The sequence below is a fragment of the Channa argus genome, chromosome 13 (genome assembly GCF_033026475.1).
Source record: "Channa argus isolate prfri chromosome 13, Channa argus male v1.0, whole genome shotgun sequence".
Classification (NCBI taxonomy): Eukaryota; Metazoa; Chordata; class Actinopteri; order Anabantiformes; family Channidae; genus Channa; species Channa argus.
Genome location: NC_090209.1, coordinates 6687506 through 6705536, shown reverse-complemented (window position 1 = coordinate 6705536; position 18031 = coordinate 6687506). Strand labels below are relative to the sequence as shown.

Genomic DNA, 18031 nt, shown 5'->3' with positions numbered 1-18031 from the left:
AAAAAGTTGATTACTCTGCATCTATTTCCTGACCGTGACAGATGTGACCTCTTGTTTAAGCCTAGATATTCATCACTTTAGCCAAAATAAAATAAAATACACAAATAAGTCATCACTTTAGCTGCTGATGTCCACAATTCAAATGTAAGAATTCTCACTTCAAACTCTGCAACAATGAACTAAAGCACAATAACATGTTAATGGTAAATGGCCACCATGTTAATGTTACCTGAGCATTAAACGAAGGTGTTCCTGATCACCAATCACATCATACTTTATTGAGAACACCAAATGGCCAAGTGCACCGTCCATTGAATAGTAATTGAAGTGTTCCTGAGGACAAGAATTTGCAAGAAGTGCAACATTTAGATATTAGTAAACAGATAGACATATGCACGAACATATTTATGTGCTAAAGTTATGACCTTTATCTTTTCTCCGCTGCACTTCTAAACCAGTCAGAGCAAATGTGTTTATATTATATGTGTTTAAGAACAGGTGGCAAAGGCTAATGCATCTTCATTAGCAGTGGTGTATAATGTGGCAAACAGTGAGGTTGGCCGCTGTTGGTGGTTTACTCTGCTGGGATTTTCTCATTGCTTACTCATTTCATTACTATAATGAGCAGGAAGGGAAACTGATTGTGATTGTGAAATATGTTTTTGAGATTAATGTGGTTCATTTGAGGAGGAAGTAAGAAGCTGTAATTAGGAAATTTATGTGTATGACTTCATATCACTTTTAAAGCAGTATTCAAACAGACCTTTTAACATTTTGCACATGTGACTTCATTACTGCTAATAATCATGATTATTTAATGTTCCTATAATTATATTTCACTCCTCAGCTACAACCAGGAAAAATGCACATGGCAAAGGTAGAGATATAAAAGGTAGCTAAGATGAGGAGAAGTGAGAGAGAATTGGACTTAATGAATTTAATGACAGCACCCCATGCAACTAATTCAACTATAGTTCAACAAAACTGGAACTGAATGTAATGGACAGAGTTTTATATGATATTATCTCCTCTTTAAAAGTTCAACAGAAATGATGTTTCAGATCTTTTTCTGCGGTACGAAAAGTAACTGACCTTTCCCAGGAAGTGTTTGCGGTAGAGTGTGGCTGTGGTGTTACATTCCAGCTTGGTGCAGGTGTTTGGTGAAAGAGGCTGCGGCTGGTCTGTGTCACTGAGCTCATGGTTGGTCCCCTCAATCCAGTAGCCCCCAAACTGTGGCAAAAGGATGAGAGGAAAGGGACTTTTTCTGCCCAACACCTGCCAAATGCAAAATAACAACAAAATTGAGTAAAGTTTACAAGTACAGAACAAAAGAAGTTGTTGAATAAGTTTCATCCTACCTCATGAACACTTGGATATGGAATATAGTCCTCTTCAGTCTAGGAGGGAAAAAAAAACAAAAAAAAAACAACAACTTTGTTTTGCTTCCTCATCAAAGAATAAAAAATAACCACAATGTCCAACTCCATAATCCCAAAGGATACACTTTAAGAGTAATTGCGTAACTCTTATGCAATGCAAATTATTTTAGCAAATACATCAGGTACATCAGTTATAAATATATCTCAAAGCATTACCAATATTTGGCAGACATTTCTAAATCCTGCATTACTAATATTACAATTGTTTTTTAATACTAAGATTGCAGGAGTTACCCCCCCCCCCTTCCCTAACTCTCTGTTTCTCTCACCTATACTTTCTGTCTGCTCTCTACTAGTATAACTAATAAAGGCAGAAATGCCCAAAATGTTAAATCAGAGCATATATCAATTTGAATCATAACTCGTTATTTCACTGCATTATGTATTCTGTGCTGTACTGAACCTGTGTGGCTGAGCAGAATATGGTGATGGGGTGAGCCAATGACCACATTATGTAAATAACACTCTCTATGTCTCTATGTAGAGAGTTGTACCTTGAGTGGGGGAGGAAAGGTGCATCTCTGCTCATTCATCCTGTTGCCCTGCAAGTGGACACCATGAGATGAGGGACCGAGAGAGAAAGAGACACAAGGGTCATGCTCAGCAGCTGCAATACACAATGTCCCCACAAATACCCCAGTTCAAACACTATAGTTTCCCAAAGCAATGTAATCAGGAGACAATCAGCATCATTACATAAGAAGACAGTTTTCCCAAGTGATGTACAGCAGGCAAAAAAGCAAAGTTAGACAGGGACAGATGGAACGATACAGAAAGTAATCCTCTGTGTGTGTGTGTAATGTATTACACACACACACAGAGGATGGGAGGAGAGAGTTTAGAGGTGCTACGGACCAGGAGCCACTAAAATAAAGTAAATAAATTATGACACAGAAGAAGTGAGGTTAAAAGACCTGAGGGATTAAAAAACTCTGAGCTAAGCGACAATCCTCCACTAAAACATCCATTGGAAATGAGGTGGATATGTGTTTATGTGTGAAAGAGATGCAGTGATACAAAATCAGGGCTCGACACATCATATCCATGTATTGTCTGACTGTAGATAAAACACAGTTCAACATCACATCCAGTGCTAACAAACATACTCAGTAACACCAAAATACACAGGCAGCTGTGAAAGATAATGAGACTAGTAAACACTAAAACTGCTGTAATTAAAGTAATCATTGTATTGTAATTATTTGTGGAAACAATAAGCAATATCTGCTCCATCCTGGATGCATTGATTGCAAACATGGGTGTGCAAAAACATTATGGGCTTTGATAAACTCAGTCATCAAACTCTTAGCGTGATTGAAACAAAAGCCCTTCTAAAGGCTTCAGAAACCAGGCAGTGCTACAACCACATTTAATGCTCTTCTGAAACCACCAGACTCCATCTCCTGTACAGAAAGATAAAGTGTGGCTCAGGTGAGGGCCAAAGAGCTGCAGAATTAGGAAGAAACTGAGTGGTTAGTTGACTGGTGAGCACAGCTTTCAGAGCAGAGACAACAAACAAACAAAAAATAAAATTCAGTGGGTCATCTTACCTGCATCTTTTCAATCATTTCAAATAAATCGGGGTTCTGGAGAAAGGAGAATGAGATGAAATGTTTTGAGTCCCTGTGCTGTGTGCAGAGGTAAATGCTTTTCTACCGGGGTGAGTCAGATTACGATTGGTTCACCTTTGTTCAATACTCATTGTTTGGAGCCCTGTCAGACATATGTCATCTATTGACAGGACAACATGCCTCGTGTTTTGTGTTGTGTTACATTTCCATGGTCCCACACACCCCATTGTATTCTAATGCAGTACCACAGCAGCCCTGCAATAAATCCCTCCATTCATAAGGATCAGTGTTCAATGTTCAAAGGAGCTATGATGGCTCATTTAACAGAGATATAACATTTTCCCTATGTCTATCCATGTTTGTCATCAATGTACATATGAGTAGGAACATTCATGACATATACAGGTAATAAAACAGCCTTTGCAGAGGGCCAACATTTGACCTGAGTGAATCATGTGATATCTCACCTCTCCCTTTTGGTTTGGTACAGCGTCATGTGTGACCAAGCTGCTTTTCCAAGTCAAACACCCATCTACTGCTTCCGAGCCAAAACACAGCTGTTGTGATACTGTCCTTTCAAATTTTCACATGCGAAACGTACACACAGCAGTTGACCGTAATGCAGAAAATGCTGCATTGCAACAGTCGGTAAAAACACTGTAGTAGTCAAGTGAAGATTGGCAGGCTCGACAATTAAAGTCTGACGTAGTCAAACAGTTTGTGTACAGAGCAATCGTGTCTTGGCTTTCAGTGTGCTTATGTCCTCCACCTAAAGTCCTAAAGTCCTCCACCATGTGCAAACAATAGCCTGCCACAAACCCTGTAAGTAAATACGCTCGGCTTCGACATCAACCAGAGATTAGAATAAAAGGAACTGCAGTGTAACATCTGACATTAGAACTAGAAATGTTCCTTTACAAATATACATTTCATTAGCTCATCAGTTCAATAAAGCGATAATTTCACATATATTCAAACAAATTTCACCTGTCAGACTTGGCATTTGCAGCTCTAACCTTAATTTGGTGCAGCAGCTGCCCATGCTTTTCCTATAAATGCTGTCAAATTTCCTCTCTAGCATGTTTCTAAAGTAAAGCTACTTACATGGCTGGGTTTCCTCCAGTGTGCCTTTGTCACCATCGGAGCGTGGAAAAAGTTGTCAGTATTTTTTGCCATTTTTAAATGTCCTAAAACTGGCGTTCTGCAGCTTCAAAATGGGTTTTAACTTGACTGACTTCAGCAGGTTTGGATTAAGCTCTCTCCCTGCTTGTGGTGTCTTCATCAAATAATCAAAAGATGACCGTGTCCCACTCTGACATCCAAGGCAAAGCTGCATCTCTGCTAACTGCCACCATGACTGTCACCAAGTGTCAGATCTCCCAGTGTGTACTTTAAACATACAGGATTATGAACAAGTGTCTCAGGTTGCATGCAAAGTATTGCTTGAAGGTAAGATAAGTAATCCAGTGACTGAAAGTAGAGGAGGATATCCCAATGACATATCAGCCCTTTCTGTCTTTATCACTAACTCTGTCTTGACTAAGGCTAACAGGTAATCAGAGGTGGAGTCTGACTGGTCTATTCTCAGCAATCTCCCGTTCGCACACAGCTTTATGGGCAGTATTAAAATATCGGTTAATGACAAATGACACCGTACAATCGCCAGCTGTGTGATACAAAAATGTTGGGTGAGAGAAAAGAGCTCAAAGGTCTTCAATGGGATCTTGAAAACAAAGTGAAGACAAACTTTGGAACAGGAACAAGTCATTTCATTTGAGCAGAACAACAGACGCGTTCAGAAAAGAGGAGCTGTGGGAATCAGTGGGGAACGGGGCTAGCATTCAGTGTTAGAGCTGAGCCCTTTCATTATGAGAGCTAATAGGATTGTCATCATGACAAGAGGCAAATTAAATGTGCAAGACCTCCTCTGTACTCCAGACTCAATAGCTGCAACTATGTGAATCCTGACAGAGCTCATTAAAACTTTGGCCAGCTCTGTGAGGAAATCAATTGAATTCTGGGGCTCATTCTTCGTCATTTTTCTTTTATGCATCGTCTGTCTGCTTCTAATTTTCTATTTTATTTTCTAAAACGAGGGTGTTTAGCATCTCACTTGCAACTTAAATTCATATGGTTCTATGGAATTTGTGTGTGTGTGTGTTTTGAAACTGTTACTTTAAGTCTGGTATTGCACCTACTTGTTTAGACACCGCATCTAAGACCTGTTTTGTCTTAAAATACATGTTGTTGTGTCTAAGAAAATGACAGCTTTGTGTTTTTGTGTTATTTATCTCAGAAGTATTATTAAAATGACATGGCAGTGATTAAGCATTGTAGTTTAAATCAGGCAGTGACCATAACACCAGGTGGGGTTAATTGCAGATTGACCTAGTTTTTACAGGGCTCTGATTAATGTGATACTCTCCTCCGAGTCTTGCCCTACTAAGCCCCTATTCTACTACAGTACATCATATTATCATGGCGTCTCTTAATATTCTCATGAGACATGTTGCCATTGATAATTTCATATCAATAGGGGTTGAAACAATTTGTTTTCAGAGGTCTAAAATTAGATGTAACTGTATCTAATTAAAAATAGGTACCTTCGCCTCCAGGATATGTGGAAAAATAGTAAAACACTAAGTGAAAAATGCTGCATAATAACGGCTGTATGTGGCTCACATTATATGCAATGTTTTAGACCCACAGAAGTCCCAAAATCCTGTCTTCATGTCTGACTTACTGTTTATGACTTCACCTTATTAGGAAGATTAATACATCAAATTAAACTAATTCCTAAATGCCGACAATCATTGAAAACAGTTATGGATTTTTTTTTTTTTTTAACTGAGACAGAAGTTAAACTGTCTTCTCAATTTTGTGACACATCCTGGAGGCAAAGTTTGTCTTTTAAATGTAAAAATGGCAACTGCTCAGACAGGCTTCGTTTTGTTTGCTTTGATGGAGTCAGACGTGTTAGGCTTCAATTGTGAAATTGCCTGCACCAAGCTGACAATTTCCTGCTTAAAATAGATTTCTATTAATTGATTCAGGCAAAGACGCAATGCTCTGTGTGTTCTAATTACACAAGTTAAACAAAAGAAGACAAGAATAAAACCTAAAATAACACCGCAAGAAGACAATCTGGCTCTAATGCAGTCACCAGAGATTAAATACAGACAGAACACCAAGTGAATGCATCCACGCAGAAGCAGGTGTAGAGCCAAAATGAACAGTGACACCAAAGAAACAAAGATAGGAAAAGGGTCAAAGGTCAAAGTGCAAACTCAGCCCCCCTGTTGTTCTCCCCCTACCCTGTGGAATGGTGAGGTGGTGTATGGCTGTGTAGACTGGAACAGCTGGGGCTCTAGTGTTGCAGAAATTCGGGGGTCACTCCCATCTTGTTTCCTACAATCAGACAGATGCAAGAGAACATTCAGTCAGAAAAGGTCACTCAGTTTAAGATCAAGCAAGAGTACAATAAAATATAATGCCTCAGGAAATGTTGATCACTTAACAAGCTTCTTTTATTTCTTTTTTTCTATAAAACGTAAAGCATTTTGTTACTTATACTTGAGCACCGATCATATTTAAGCAGTAATATACAAGTTATACCTCATATGTGTAATAAGTAAATGTATAAGTTCTTGCTATATGCTGTAAGTTCAAACAAAAAACTCCCAAAAGTTATTAAACCATATTAAACCACAGTCCTTATTTCTAGTGCAGTTCAGACACACTGATGGGTTTCACATATATTCAAACACCCGCTTTAACCCAGGAGAATCATGCAAAGGATAATGGCAACACTAAAACCCTGCAGCCAATGTTTTATACTCCGCAGGATTCTCCACAGGATAACTGATCACTATCCCTGCTGAGTAAGGTGCCCTACTGACACCGACAACTGAACAGTTTGAACTGCAGGCTCTCATTAACAATTTGAAACACACAATATGATTGACTAGTGGATCTGAAATGGTTATAAAACAGCAACAATGCAAAGTGAAAAACATATAGAGCCATCTGGGACGATCAATAGTTCAGATAATAAATACAAACAGGTGCTCAAGATGGACAGTGACCGAGACGGAAATCTAGTCTCACATTCACTGAGTGTACTCAAATGTAGGTGAAGAAGAAAGAAAACATGCTATTACACAACGGGTGAATTTTTAGTCAAGGAAAGTCCTGCTTCACCCAGAAAAAAACGGGAACTATTTTGAATCTCAGCAGGTTCAATAAAAGTGAACGAGGCGAGGCAGGGAGCCCCAGCAGGTCTCTCATGGGAGAGCAGGATAAGATAGGGCATCAGCTGCCCTGAACCCTTCATTAGAACTCATGCACAACAGATGGATCCAGGACACACACAGACACACAAAGGAAATTCAACAGTTAAAAGATGGATTGCATTTGGAAATATACAAGTAGAAATAATACGTATCAGAGATGTTTGTGCTTCCTACAGTAGGTCTTGGTCTGCTGCACACACAGAAAATAAAATTAGAGTGGGATAAAATTATATCCCACAATGCCAAAGTGTAAGTTGTACAACATCATGCAGCACAGTAAAGGTGGAAGAGGAAATTAGAAACTTAATCTCATCATCATCTTATGGTGCAGAACACATAACCCTACTGCTATTAGCAAACACCTGCCTGCTCTGTGCAGCTTCACCACATAAGCTCTCCTCCAGATCAGCTTGTAAGCACTAAGCCATAGCTTCATCCTAAAGCCACAACAAATTACATAACAGACTCCAGCTGGTTAGTGATGCAGCACAGAAATCAGTTGTGTGAACAAGTCACAGCATGTCATCTGGATGAGCCCATGTCCTGAGTGGAGCAGAGTGGCAAACTTACTCACACAGTGGTAGCTGTACGCTGGCTGCTCCCTGGGAAGTGTGAACAGTGACCAACACTCAGGCAAATGACTCACTGTCTACACATCTCCTCTAGTTAAGCACCTCACACCCTCTCCCTCTCTGTCTTTACAATTATCTCCTCTCTCGCTTTGCGTTTCTCTCCTAGTTTACTCTTCTCTCTCTCTCCAGCTCCAGTCAGCTCACTCACTGCTTCCCATCAGTCATTCACCTGCTGGCTTCACTCTCAGCTCTTAAGACTGTCGCACAGTCCCAGCAAGCATCCTCTCCACTGCTAATTCTCCTCCCTCACTCTCTCTCTCCTCCCACTCTCTCACACACACTATTTTGTGCTTCCCCCATCTCCACTCTCACATGCACACACACATGATCTGGTACTTGGCTGAACACCACCATAACCACTCTTATCCCCTTCACCTCCCATCATCCATTTAATGAAAGACTGAAGTCTGCCGGTCAGAAAGAGAAAGAAAAGCAGAGATCCCTATGGTGCCTCACGAGCCAGCTAGGGCCGTTGCTGTAGCAACCATATGAAAAAATGTTCGTGTTCAGGATGGCATGATATTAGCACTTTATAGCTCAGCAATAGCAGGGTAATAGTGAGGTTATATTGGGGTATTAATTGTGTAATAACAATGTAACAGGGTAATGTGTTAATAATAAAATAGATTCACATATTTAGTAACGTAATGACTGAATATTAGGTTGCTATAAGCGTTGGATACATCTAATAGGAGGAGAGTAGACAGGGTTTATGACATGCTGGTTTAAAATGGCTTCACTTCTTGAGATCAGTCATGTCATCCATCTTTACTACTACTGATATTAGCATAAAATTGAGGAGAAATTACTGTAGCTCTTGGTATTTAGTTTCCACATTATTAACCATATATTTTTGGTATTCTAGATACTTACTTGTACCAACTAATACCAAGTAATACCAAGTAATTTCTGTGATGTTACTTTCTAATATTTTATTTTTAACACAACCCTGTTTACATCATTAATAAAGAAATATTACTCCTTAGTATACCCCCTAATACCTCATTATTACTATGATATTGCACCTGCTGTTACCATGCTATTACCTAGTTGTTACCCCAATATTACCGTGCTGTTAAGTCCTACAGTTTGGACTTAAACACAGCAATTATGTGCAACATTAAGCTCCAAAAGGTGAACAGCCATTGCAGCTTTCTAATGCCCATTGTGTCAGATGACAAAGTATGTGTGGGATGGTTTTTAATTACTGTAATGTCTCTTTCAATCCCCAGATTAAGCATGTGCATTTCCTCCACCAGGCAACTATCTATGGTTCCCAGCAGACCTGCGGCTAATATCACCAGTGGAAGCCTTTCCTGCTAAATCCCTGGAAAAAACTCTAATGCAGTACAGTGTCAACACATTGTTTATTGCCGAGGCAGCTTCTCAGTAAATACAGTGAACAAGCACCTATACAGTTAAGTAAGTGTATATGTGCATGTGTGTGTGTGGGTGGGTGGGTGTGTGTGTCGGACAGAAGAGATACGAAAGGATTACTGCACTATCCTACTGTGCATCATAAAAAGCCTCACGTTGTAACAAAATAAATAATCCTTTCGCTGATGTGCATGAAAGAAAAAAGAATAATTTAACAAAACTGACAATGTGCAGATTAACTAACTTGCTGAGACATTCTACACTAGTGGGACAATAATCCCACAATTTTTCTTCTGCTTTTGGCCATGTTTTTTGGAAGAGCTCAGGACAAGGGGGGGTTTGGGTTAAAAGTCAACATTTTGTGCGCAGGAGACTTTGTCTTTTGCTTAAAATCTGATTAGTACCGTTTTAACCCAGACCATCACAGCTGGTTCCTGTCAAATCAAATTGGGATCTCACTGAGGGATCAATATTTGTGTAATAAATAAAAGCACAAGAACCAGAAAATGCAAAACCAAATATTTTCACTTGTGTGGAATAAGACAGTTGGTTTTAAACTGATAGTACAATATCCCTCCTGTTCCAGTGTCATCTACAGATTCCACAGCAGCCCCACTGCCAGGGATTCCCATCCCACCAGTCTGCTGAAACAGCCTGTGAACAGCCCCCACTCCCCACTCCCCAATGCCCCGACACTATATCTTCTGAGAATTGCTGCTGTCCTTAAATTTCACCTTCTCCAATCCTCAGTCTGGCTGTCACTTTCAGCTTTTTAGCAGCAATTTCTCAACCAAGACATCCTAGATACTAACACTCAATTTCCTTCTGGACACAGTCTCACACCGTGGGTGAAGAACATGATCCCAAAATTCCCAAATAATTAAAATTTGAAAAATCAAGAGTCAACAAGTGCGTTCATTGTTCACCAAGCTTTAGTGACATATTCAAATTTATACAATGAAAAAAGGCTCCTTCCCATTCATCCTTCTGTTGTTATGCTGAGTAAAATAAGCCTGTGATTTAGGGCTCCAATCCCTGACACATTATATATCAGCAAATATGACAGAGGTCTATGCTGTTCTTAAATATGAATGAACGGTTATAGTCACTGTGTGTCTACAACAGGCTCAGATGTAATTAGTGTTGGTTGACCTCAGACGTGGGGGATGAACTGCCAGCACTGAAGCATAAATGTCAGCTAATTATTGAACATAAACACATCATTCCAACAGATGCATTCAATAGTCAAACTTTTATCTGCATTCCCTTACACACACCAGAAACAAATAATCATTACAGAAATATGTTAGTTTTGTGTAGGGTCAATCCTCATATGAGCAACTACAATCAGTGTACTTTCAAAGTCACCTTTCTTCTGTCACTTCTTACTAATGAGGGCATTTTCAGCAAATCTCACAGACTGTGGATGGCTTTTGTTTAGTCATTGTTGGATGCAGGAGATTGGAAGGCTCTCCTGCTGTTTTTAAATTTGTTAAACCCGCCCCTCAGTCACTCCTAAACAAAGTGGCTGTTTAATCAAGCCCACACTTTGTTTGCAATTCAAAGTAGGAGTGCTGACTGCTTCCAAAGTTTTGAAGAAACTTCACATCCCCACCATGCTTTCCCTGCAGCACACCTGAACCCTACTGAGACTGTGATTGTGATTGTGACTGTTTGTGATGATCATCCAGCATTTTCAAAATGCCTTGTTTTGAACCGGGTAATGGGGCTACATTAGGGGGTCCCTGAAAGCAGATATGACGTGTGAGCATGTTCATCATGACATGACCTCTTTTTTCAACATGAATTACTAATTCTAGTGGTTGCCTGTAGAATGGTTATCAGGTTCAATATCTTAGCCTAGCATGTTAGCATCCTAACACGATTCTAAACACAGGCTGATGTGAATGCCAAACATATATCCATCCATTATCTCTAACCACTTATTCTGTGTAGGGTCACAGGGGGGCTGGAGCCTATCCCAGTTGCCATAGGGCGAGAGGCATGGTAAACCCTGGATGGGTTGCCAGTCTATCTGTGGGCCAACACAGACACACTGTAGAGGCAGGTCCAAAGATTATCCACTCCAGAGACACTGAACACATATTCAATTACACGAGCACATTTCTCGTAGTGATTCCACAGTTCACAACTCAATTCCACCGAACAAGGTAAGAAACCATGTAGCTCCACAGCTACCCACTTAACTTTCCATCAGCTCCTTCCTTGTTAGCTCCAACAGCTGCATCTGTAAATTCAATAGCTGTGTGTGTTCTTCCTAACCAACCTTACTTTTAAATAGTTTTTCTTAAATGATTAAATAAACTTAAAAGGCATACTTCAAAGGCAGACATGTGATGTCATTGATGACATCATCAGTACACTTATAAATACACTTCTCAATCTAACTAACCGTACAATACACAACATGAACAAAAACAGAGGAAACCCCGGTTGGCTCATACACAAATAACCATTCACACCCGGGTACTTTTTTTTAGATTCACCAATTAACCTAACACGCATATGTTTGGACTGTAGTAGGGAACAGGAGTACCCAGAGGAAACCCACGCAAGCACAGGGAGAACATGCAAATTCCACACAGAAATGACACGGTCGGCCTGGGTACAAACCCCCAACATTCTAGCTGTAGAGCTTCGGCACCTAAATGTCAAAAATTCTGCAGCAAGTTAAAAACATACCAGTAAACTAAATAAATATAACATTTGGTCTTGGTGTGGGAAGTAGATAAAACGTAATCAGGGTGCAATCTCAATCTATGCAATTACTGGTAAAGACAATTTACCAAAAATAAAACTCTCAATCTACTGATGATGCAAGAATAATAGTAACCAAACACGCATTGTCTCTGAGCACTGTTGACACCTGTACAGGATCTTATAGAAATCCATCTAATAGTGTTTTACTAAAAATTTAAAACAGTAAGACAGAATAATTCATCCTTTGTCTTCATAAAATGTCAGGCCAATCTACCCAGTAGATTAAACTAAGGTGGTAAAGTGATATCCCCAGATCCATGGCTGTAATTTAGTTTTTTTATAGATTAAACTCTGTATTAGAGTAAATGCAATGGATATTCCTCATGGTTTCTGACTAATATGACCTGTGAACCTATCTATTTTGTCAACACCCCCCTACTGAACCAGAGGTTTGATAACTATCCCCAAGTGCACACTTACTGTGCAATGCTTATAACGTGTGTGAAATGTTCAGCTGTGCTGCTCAAACAACTTGTATTACAGTGAAGACATTGAAGAAAAACGATATTAGGAACAGTTGTCCCTGTTCAATATTTCCAAATTCTTCAGCATCTGCTGCCTTGCCCGCCATCAGTTCTCCCATAGCCACATGTTACAAATTACCACATAATAGATCCTGGAATTGTTCTGTTCTCCAAGCTATTGTTATCAAACCCCTGAGACGGATTTGAAGAGCTAACACAAATGGAAGAATGATTGTCTCTGGTGTGAAACCATTTTTTTTGGAGATGTGTATGGTCCCAAAGGCAGTTGCAAAATTCTGACTGCCCTCAAAATGACGAAAGAAATAATGTTTGCTCTTGCTGGGAGGTCAGGTACATAAATATATGTAGTTACCCTGTTTCCAGAAAAGTGTGTAAATAAATAATAAAGCAAGCACCTCTTGGAACATCTTACAAGTAATGAGTTAGTCGTAAGGGGTTAATACTATGATTGGATATAAACACACATATAAACAAAAAAACAAACAGCAAAAGTACTATTTACAATTAAGAAAACTTTTCAAAAGTTTCATTCTTTTTTTCTTATGCAGCATCCCAACTTTTCTGGAAATAAGGTGTAATATGTAACATAATATTTTATATAATCTTCGGGTCAGCTTTATTCAGGTGTCTGTGTGCAACAAGGAAGTTTTGTTACTTCGACAACTCAAGTGTGTGTGGGAAATACTAAGTCACGTGCACATTTTTGTCCTTTAGCAATAAAACTAGCCACAGCTACAATCTAATGAAAGCAAATAATGCAAATAGAGATACGTCTGAGCGGCTGTTAGTTCCCCGGGGGAACTGGACCATAAGTTATTATATCCAGACAGATGTAGAAATCTTGTTTAGGAGTTTCGAGAAACATGAACATACCAAGTGCACGTTTTTATTCTATGCTGCTGTGTTCATTGCAAGAATAGGAAATATACTATACAATCAAATTTGACATGCTAGGATTTATAAATTAAACATCTGTTGGATGTAATGCATGAAAAAGATCCTCTTTGGGTTCTCCTGAGCCCCCTCCCCTGACAGCTGGTCATATTCAGTATGCATTAAAAAGGCCAGGTACAGCAGATGTTTTTCAATGAAGCATGTTCACTCTACCATTAGGCCCAGCTTACTTAGCCCTCACCATGTCACTGTCAAGAAATCACAGCCATGCAGATGTGTCTTGTTGTTTTCTGTTCATTGATAAAATATGTATCTTGTTGAAAATAGAATAGTTTTTTTTTAATTGGTTTTGGGAGAGATCCTAGAGTATTTAATGACAATAACTTTCATTCAATTGCCCAACTTCTTTGTCCATGAGAGAGAAAGTACAGCAGGAAAGCAGCATTTCTATCCTATGCATGACAAGTGTCAATAAACAGACTTAACACATCTGATTTACACATCTGCAAATATAAGACCTTGTGTGCCACTCCAATACCTGAAGCCCTATCTTCCAAAGAAGAAGATACTCCAACAGACAGTCTGAAAGCAAAGAAGTAAACTCTTAATATAATAGTGGAACAACTCAGAGATGTCAAAGAAATGCAGAAAGAATCAGATGAAATTAAAAGGGAAATGTCCTGTCAAAGTTGTCTTCCTTCAGTCTTCAACAGCCGGCTGTTACTTGAACTTTGTTTTTTTTCTTTTGTTTTTTTTGTTTAAAGACATCTTTATCCGGTGCTGGATGGTGGATGACATGTTAGGATTTGGATTACTGAGATGGGTAGAACCAGGGGCGAGCATGTCAGTTCTGTTCTATATCTGGTCGGACAGCAGGAGAGTCACAGAGAGGCAGTCTAGCCTGATCTGGCTTGACAGATTGCTCTCCAACTATGTCTGCTCTTCCAGACCAACTCAGCCTGACACACACAGATGAGCATGCACAAGCAAAACGACACCCAGTCCCGGTTAGTGGTGAGCGCATGTGCAGAGGATGATGCAGAGTGACATCTCATGGGAAATCAGTGAACACAAACAGAGGAGTGTTTACAGTGACATGTCTCAAGTGCTTAAATGCAGAAGGTCGACATAAAGGTTGACAGAGCCCTAGAATTTTGATAATATAAATATTAGTATAATAAAAATAGAACGAGGAATCAAATCCTACAGTATAAAATAAATAGTAAGGTTTTTCATTAAGCAACAAAAAATAACCTGTAAACTTGTTAGGCAAAACTAATGATATTTGATGGCTAAAATACAAGAAAAAAAAACACAAACTTGAACCATCTATCAGATATCAAGCATTTATTCTTTTAAGGGTTGGGGGGAGTGGCTGGAGTTTAACCCTGCTGTCATTGGGGATATATATACACAGACAGAAAACTATTCAAACTTGTATTCAAACATATGGGCAATTTAGAGTCACCAATTAATCTAACATGCAAGTCTTTGGACTGTGGGAGGAAACTGGAGTGCACAGAGGAACCCGAGACAAGCACAGGGAGAACATGCAAACTCCACATAGAAAGGCTGCGAATGGAGACCTGAGGCAGCAGTGCTACCCCACTCCACCCCCACGCTGCCCCACACAAACAAAAGCTTTGCCAAAATGCACCATGCATGTTCTCTTATTACCACTAGAGGGCAGAGTGAGAGTGAACGATGCAACACAACTCTAAAGTTCAGCTCAAATAAAGTATATCCAGCTGCAAGAAAGAAAACGTATGTGGTGGGTTAGAGAACTAAGCAAAAACCTTAACTGATCCTATCATGTGTTTTTTCTGTTTTTATTCAATTTCTAACCTGAATCACCCCTCACTAGAAAAAGTGAACACCTGAATTGAAGACCTGTTCCACATGAAGGCCGAGTGAGCTGAAGCTCCAATACGGTACAGACAGTAGGATCAGAGCTCAATTTTTTTTTAATGGGAAGGAAGTTATACAGCAAACAGCCAGCCACAATATTCTATCTTTTTCCATGGATAGAGAGGCCGAATGCACTTTGTGTCTGGATGAATGATTGTATGTGTGTAGGACAGAGAAAAAGACAGAGGCTCTTATAACAGTTCAGTATAGCCATTATCCACACCAACACTCCTCTTCCATTTTCTCCCACTAGGGAAGCTGAGCAAGACAGGATTACAATCACTTACATGCCTCCCCTGGAGAGAGTGGAGACAGGGCCTGAGGATCATCTGTTTATTGTGTATGGCCCACAATAACCAGATGGAATATGGTTGTTAAACATTTAATTTACACCAGTTAGAAGATCAAAACTGAGTAATTCCTGATATTAAATTAATGAAACAGATCAGAGATATGGGATCAAGGAAAACATCATTGCCAGTGTAAAATATCCAAACTACGAGATGATCCTTAGTACATGGCTGTTTTTTGAAAGGGACACACATTTCTTGAATGTTGGGACAACTTTAGTCCAATGCAGGCTGGCAGGTTGATATTGAACGTACTAATCACTGGCGGAATCATGCAGTTGTCAACAAATGCTTAAAGTAAGTTAAAACAAAACTTACCAGAATTTCTTTGGCCTTCCAATTCGAAAAGGAGAGCATGGCATTTTGCAGGGTTGCCTACTGTGTCTAATTTATTCTTCAATCCTATTTATCAGATAATAGCTGAAGGATGACTTTAACTTTAGCTGTTGTCCTTGTTGTTCTTGTTTTTCCGTTTTTTGGCAATTGCTCGTCCTTCTCTAACAGCAATGATTTTATGCCACTCTCACTGTTGTTTCTCCTAGCACCACAGGTGTTGTTGTGTGAAGTTACTGATGTGTCCCACTGAGTATTAACACTGGCAATAATTTAACACAATTCACCTAAATGAATTAAATACGTTTTGTTATTCTCTTCTTTTCTTCCTGTCACATCACGTCATCTACTCACTTCCTTTATCCTTCTTCCTCTTTGTCATGACAATATTTATTTGATCTCCTTTGCTTCTTAGTATCCATTCTTAGATTCTCCTCTTCCTCTTTATTTTGCTTCTGTCTCTCGGCTTCTTCTCTACCGTGCAGTCTGCTGCAGTAGTAGCCTGACAGCCTAATTGCAGTCCCTGCAAACAAGCCCAGTCACTGTTGAGTAATGCAGGCCTTGTTGGTGAAAGGGATCCTCCTGTTATCTGTATTCCAGTGGGAAAGAGCGATGATACTGCGGCGAGTCACTGTTTAACCTGCTGCAGTCAGACAAAGGGGGTTGAGGGCCAGACACTCGTTCCACCACACCTAAGCATTCACAGTCTAAGTGGCGTATCTGCAGTGCCAAGAGGTGTGCATGCTCAGCTCCCTGCCTGTCTCCACGTGCCACACACAGCAGTACTTCAACCCTGCCAGCACTGCAGAGATGGCAGGAAGGAGTGGATATCTGTTTCCCCACTGCTCCCCGTCTGCTCTACCTTTCACTGGCTCATTCATCTTACTTACTTTCTACTCAGTGGACTGATTCATTCCTACAAATGAAACCCTACAAACCCTACTTGAGATGTTATTATTAATTATTCAATTTATTGGGGAAAGTAAAAAAGAAAAGCTCACCATTTGCTTCTGGCCTTGGCAAATGTCTTGTCCACTCTGAAAGAAAACACATGAAATACAGCTATTAAAAACCATACTGATAAGATATAGTCATTTTACAGCACTTGTTCCATGTTGATAATCATGTTGTTGCTTGGATGCAACATAAACTCTCAGAAAAAAGATTTTGATTCTACTTATAACTCTCAGAAAAATCAAACTTTAAAAATCAGAATGTATCACCACCTGATATTGTATAACTGAATCTTCCTTTTCTTGCCTTTGCCTTTGTGCTATTAAGTTTAATAAGACTAATATTAGTGTTCAAAGTGCAGAGGAATAGTGGGTTTTCCTTTCCAATTGCAAAAAGTTCACAGAACCGGGAGGGGTTACGCAGTGGCCTACGTTGGCCTGAAATAACTCCTGCCATCTGCTGAAGTAGCATTTACAAGGATGAAAGGATGATCCCAGACTGGTGTTTACTGAACCCAAATGAATCTTGTCCTGGTTTTAATCGACACTCTGAGGCATCATCTGTCCTCAAGTCACTTTGGATAAACAGATTTGAGTGGCGATCTCGGAAAACAATAACCAGAAGATGCAGCTTTGAGACATCCTCAGATGAACAAGCAGAGTTCGGTTTTGGCCAATAGATGGCACTGTGTGTGCAAAATAATACAGACCACATGTCTGAGAAAAGTAGACTTTCTGCTCATTAACCTCAAAACCACTGAGAAGGATGTTTAACTTTATAAGGCAAGAATCTGACACCCTGACAAAAAGGAACCAAATACCCCACTGGTCTGAAAATATAACAAACATAAAGACAAATCACAACTTTACAATTGATGCAGCTCTTTACCTCAGCATGCTGCCAACAAAGTGGGTATTTGACAACGGTTGTCCAGTGACTGACTCATGGCTGCTGGCCTGTCTCTTGTGATGGCGGGTGGTGGTGACACAGGGGGAAGGGAATGTTTAGTATGTCT

General features: G+C 39.7%; 1 protein-coding gene across 22 annotated transcripts in view; it reads right to left on the bottom strand.

The window, feature by feature from the left end:
• LOC137139366 (rap1 GTPase-activating protein 1-like) overlaps window positions 1-18031 on the bottom strand; it is a 47076-nt gene that overhangs the window by 10745 nt on the left and 18300 nt on the right. For 9 of the 22 annotated variants that reach the window (XM_067526506.1, XM_067526503.1, XM_067526497.1 and 6 more), the window contains exons 2-8: window positions 17064-17099; window positions 6325-6418; window positions 2990-3025; window positions 1934-1981; window positions 1359-1397; window positions 1093-1275; window positions 230-333 (exon numbers count right to left, since the gene is read on the bottom strand). In XM_067526506.1, coding sequence (XP_067382607.1) covers window positions 230-333; window positions 1093-1275; window positions 1359-1397; window positions 1934-1981; window positions 2990-3007 — 392 coding nt within the window. In that variant the 5' untranslated portion in view covers window positions 3008-3025; window positions 6325-6418; window positions 17064-17099. The other 13 variants (XM_067526510.1, XM_067526499.1, XM_067526509.1 and 10 more) reach the window with 13 other exon arrangements.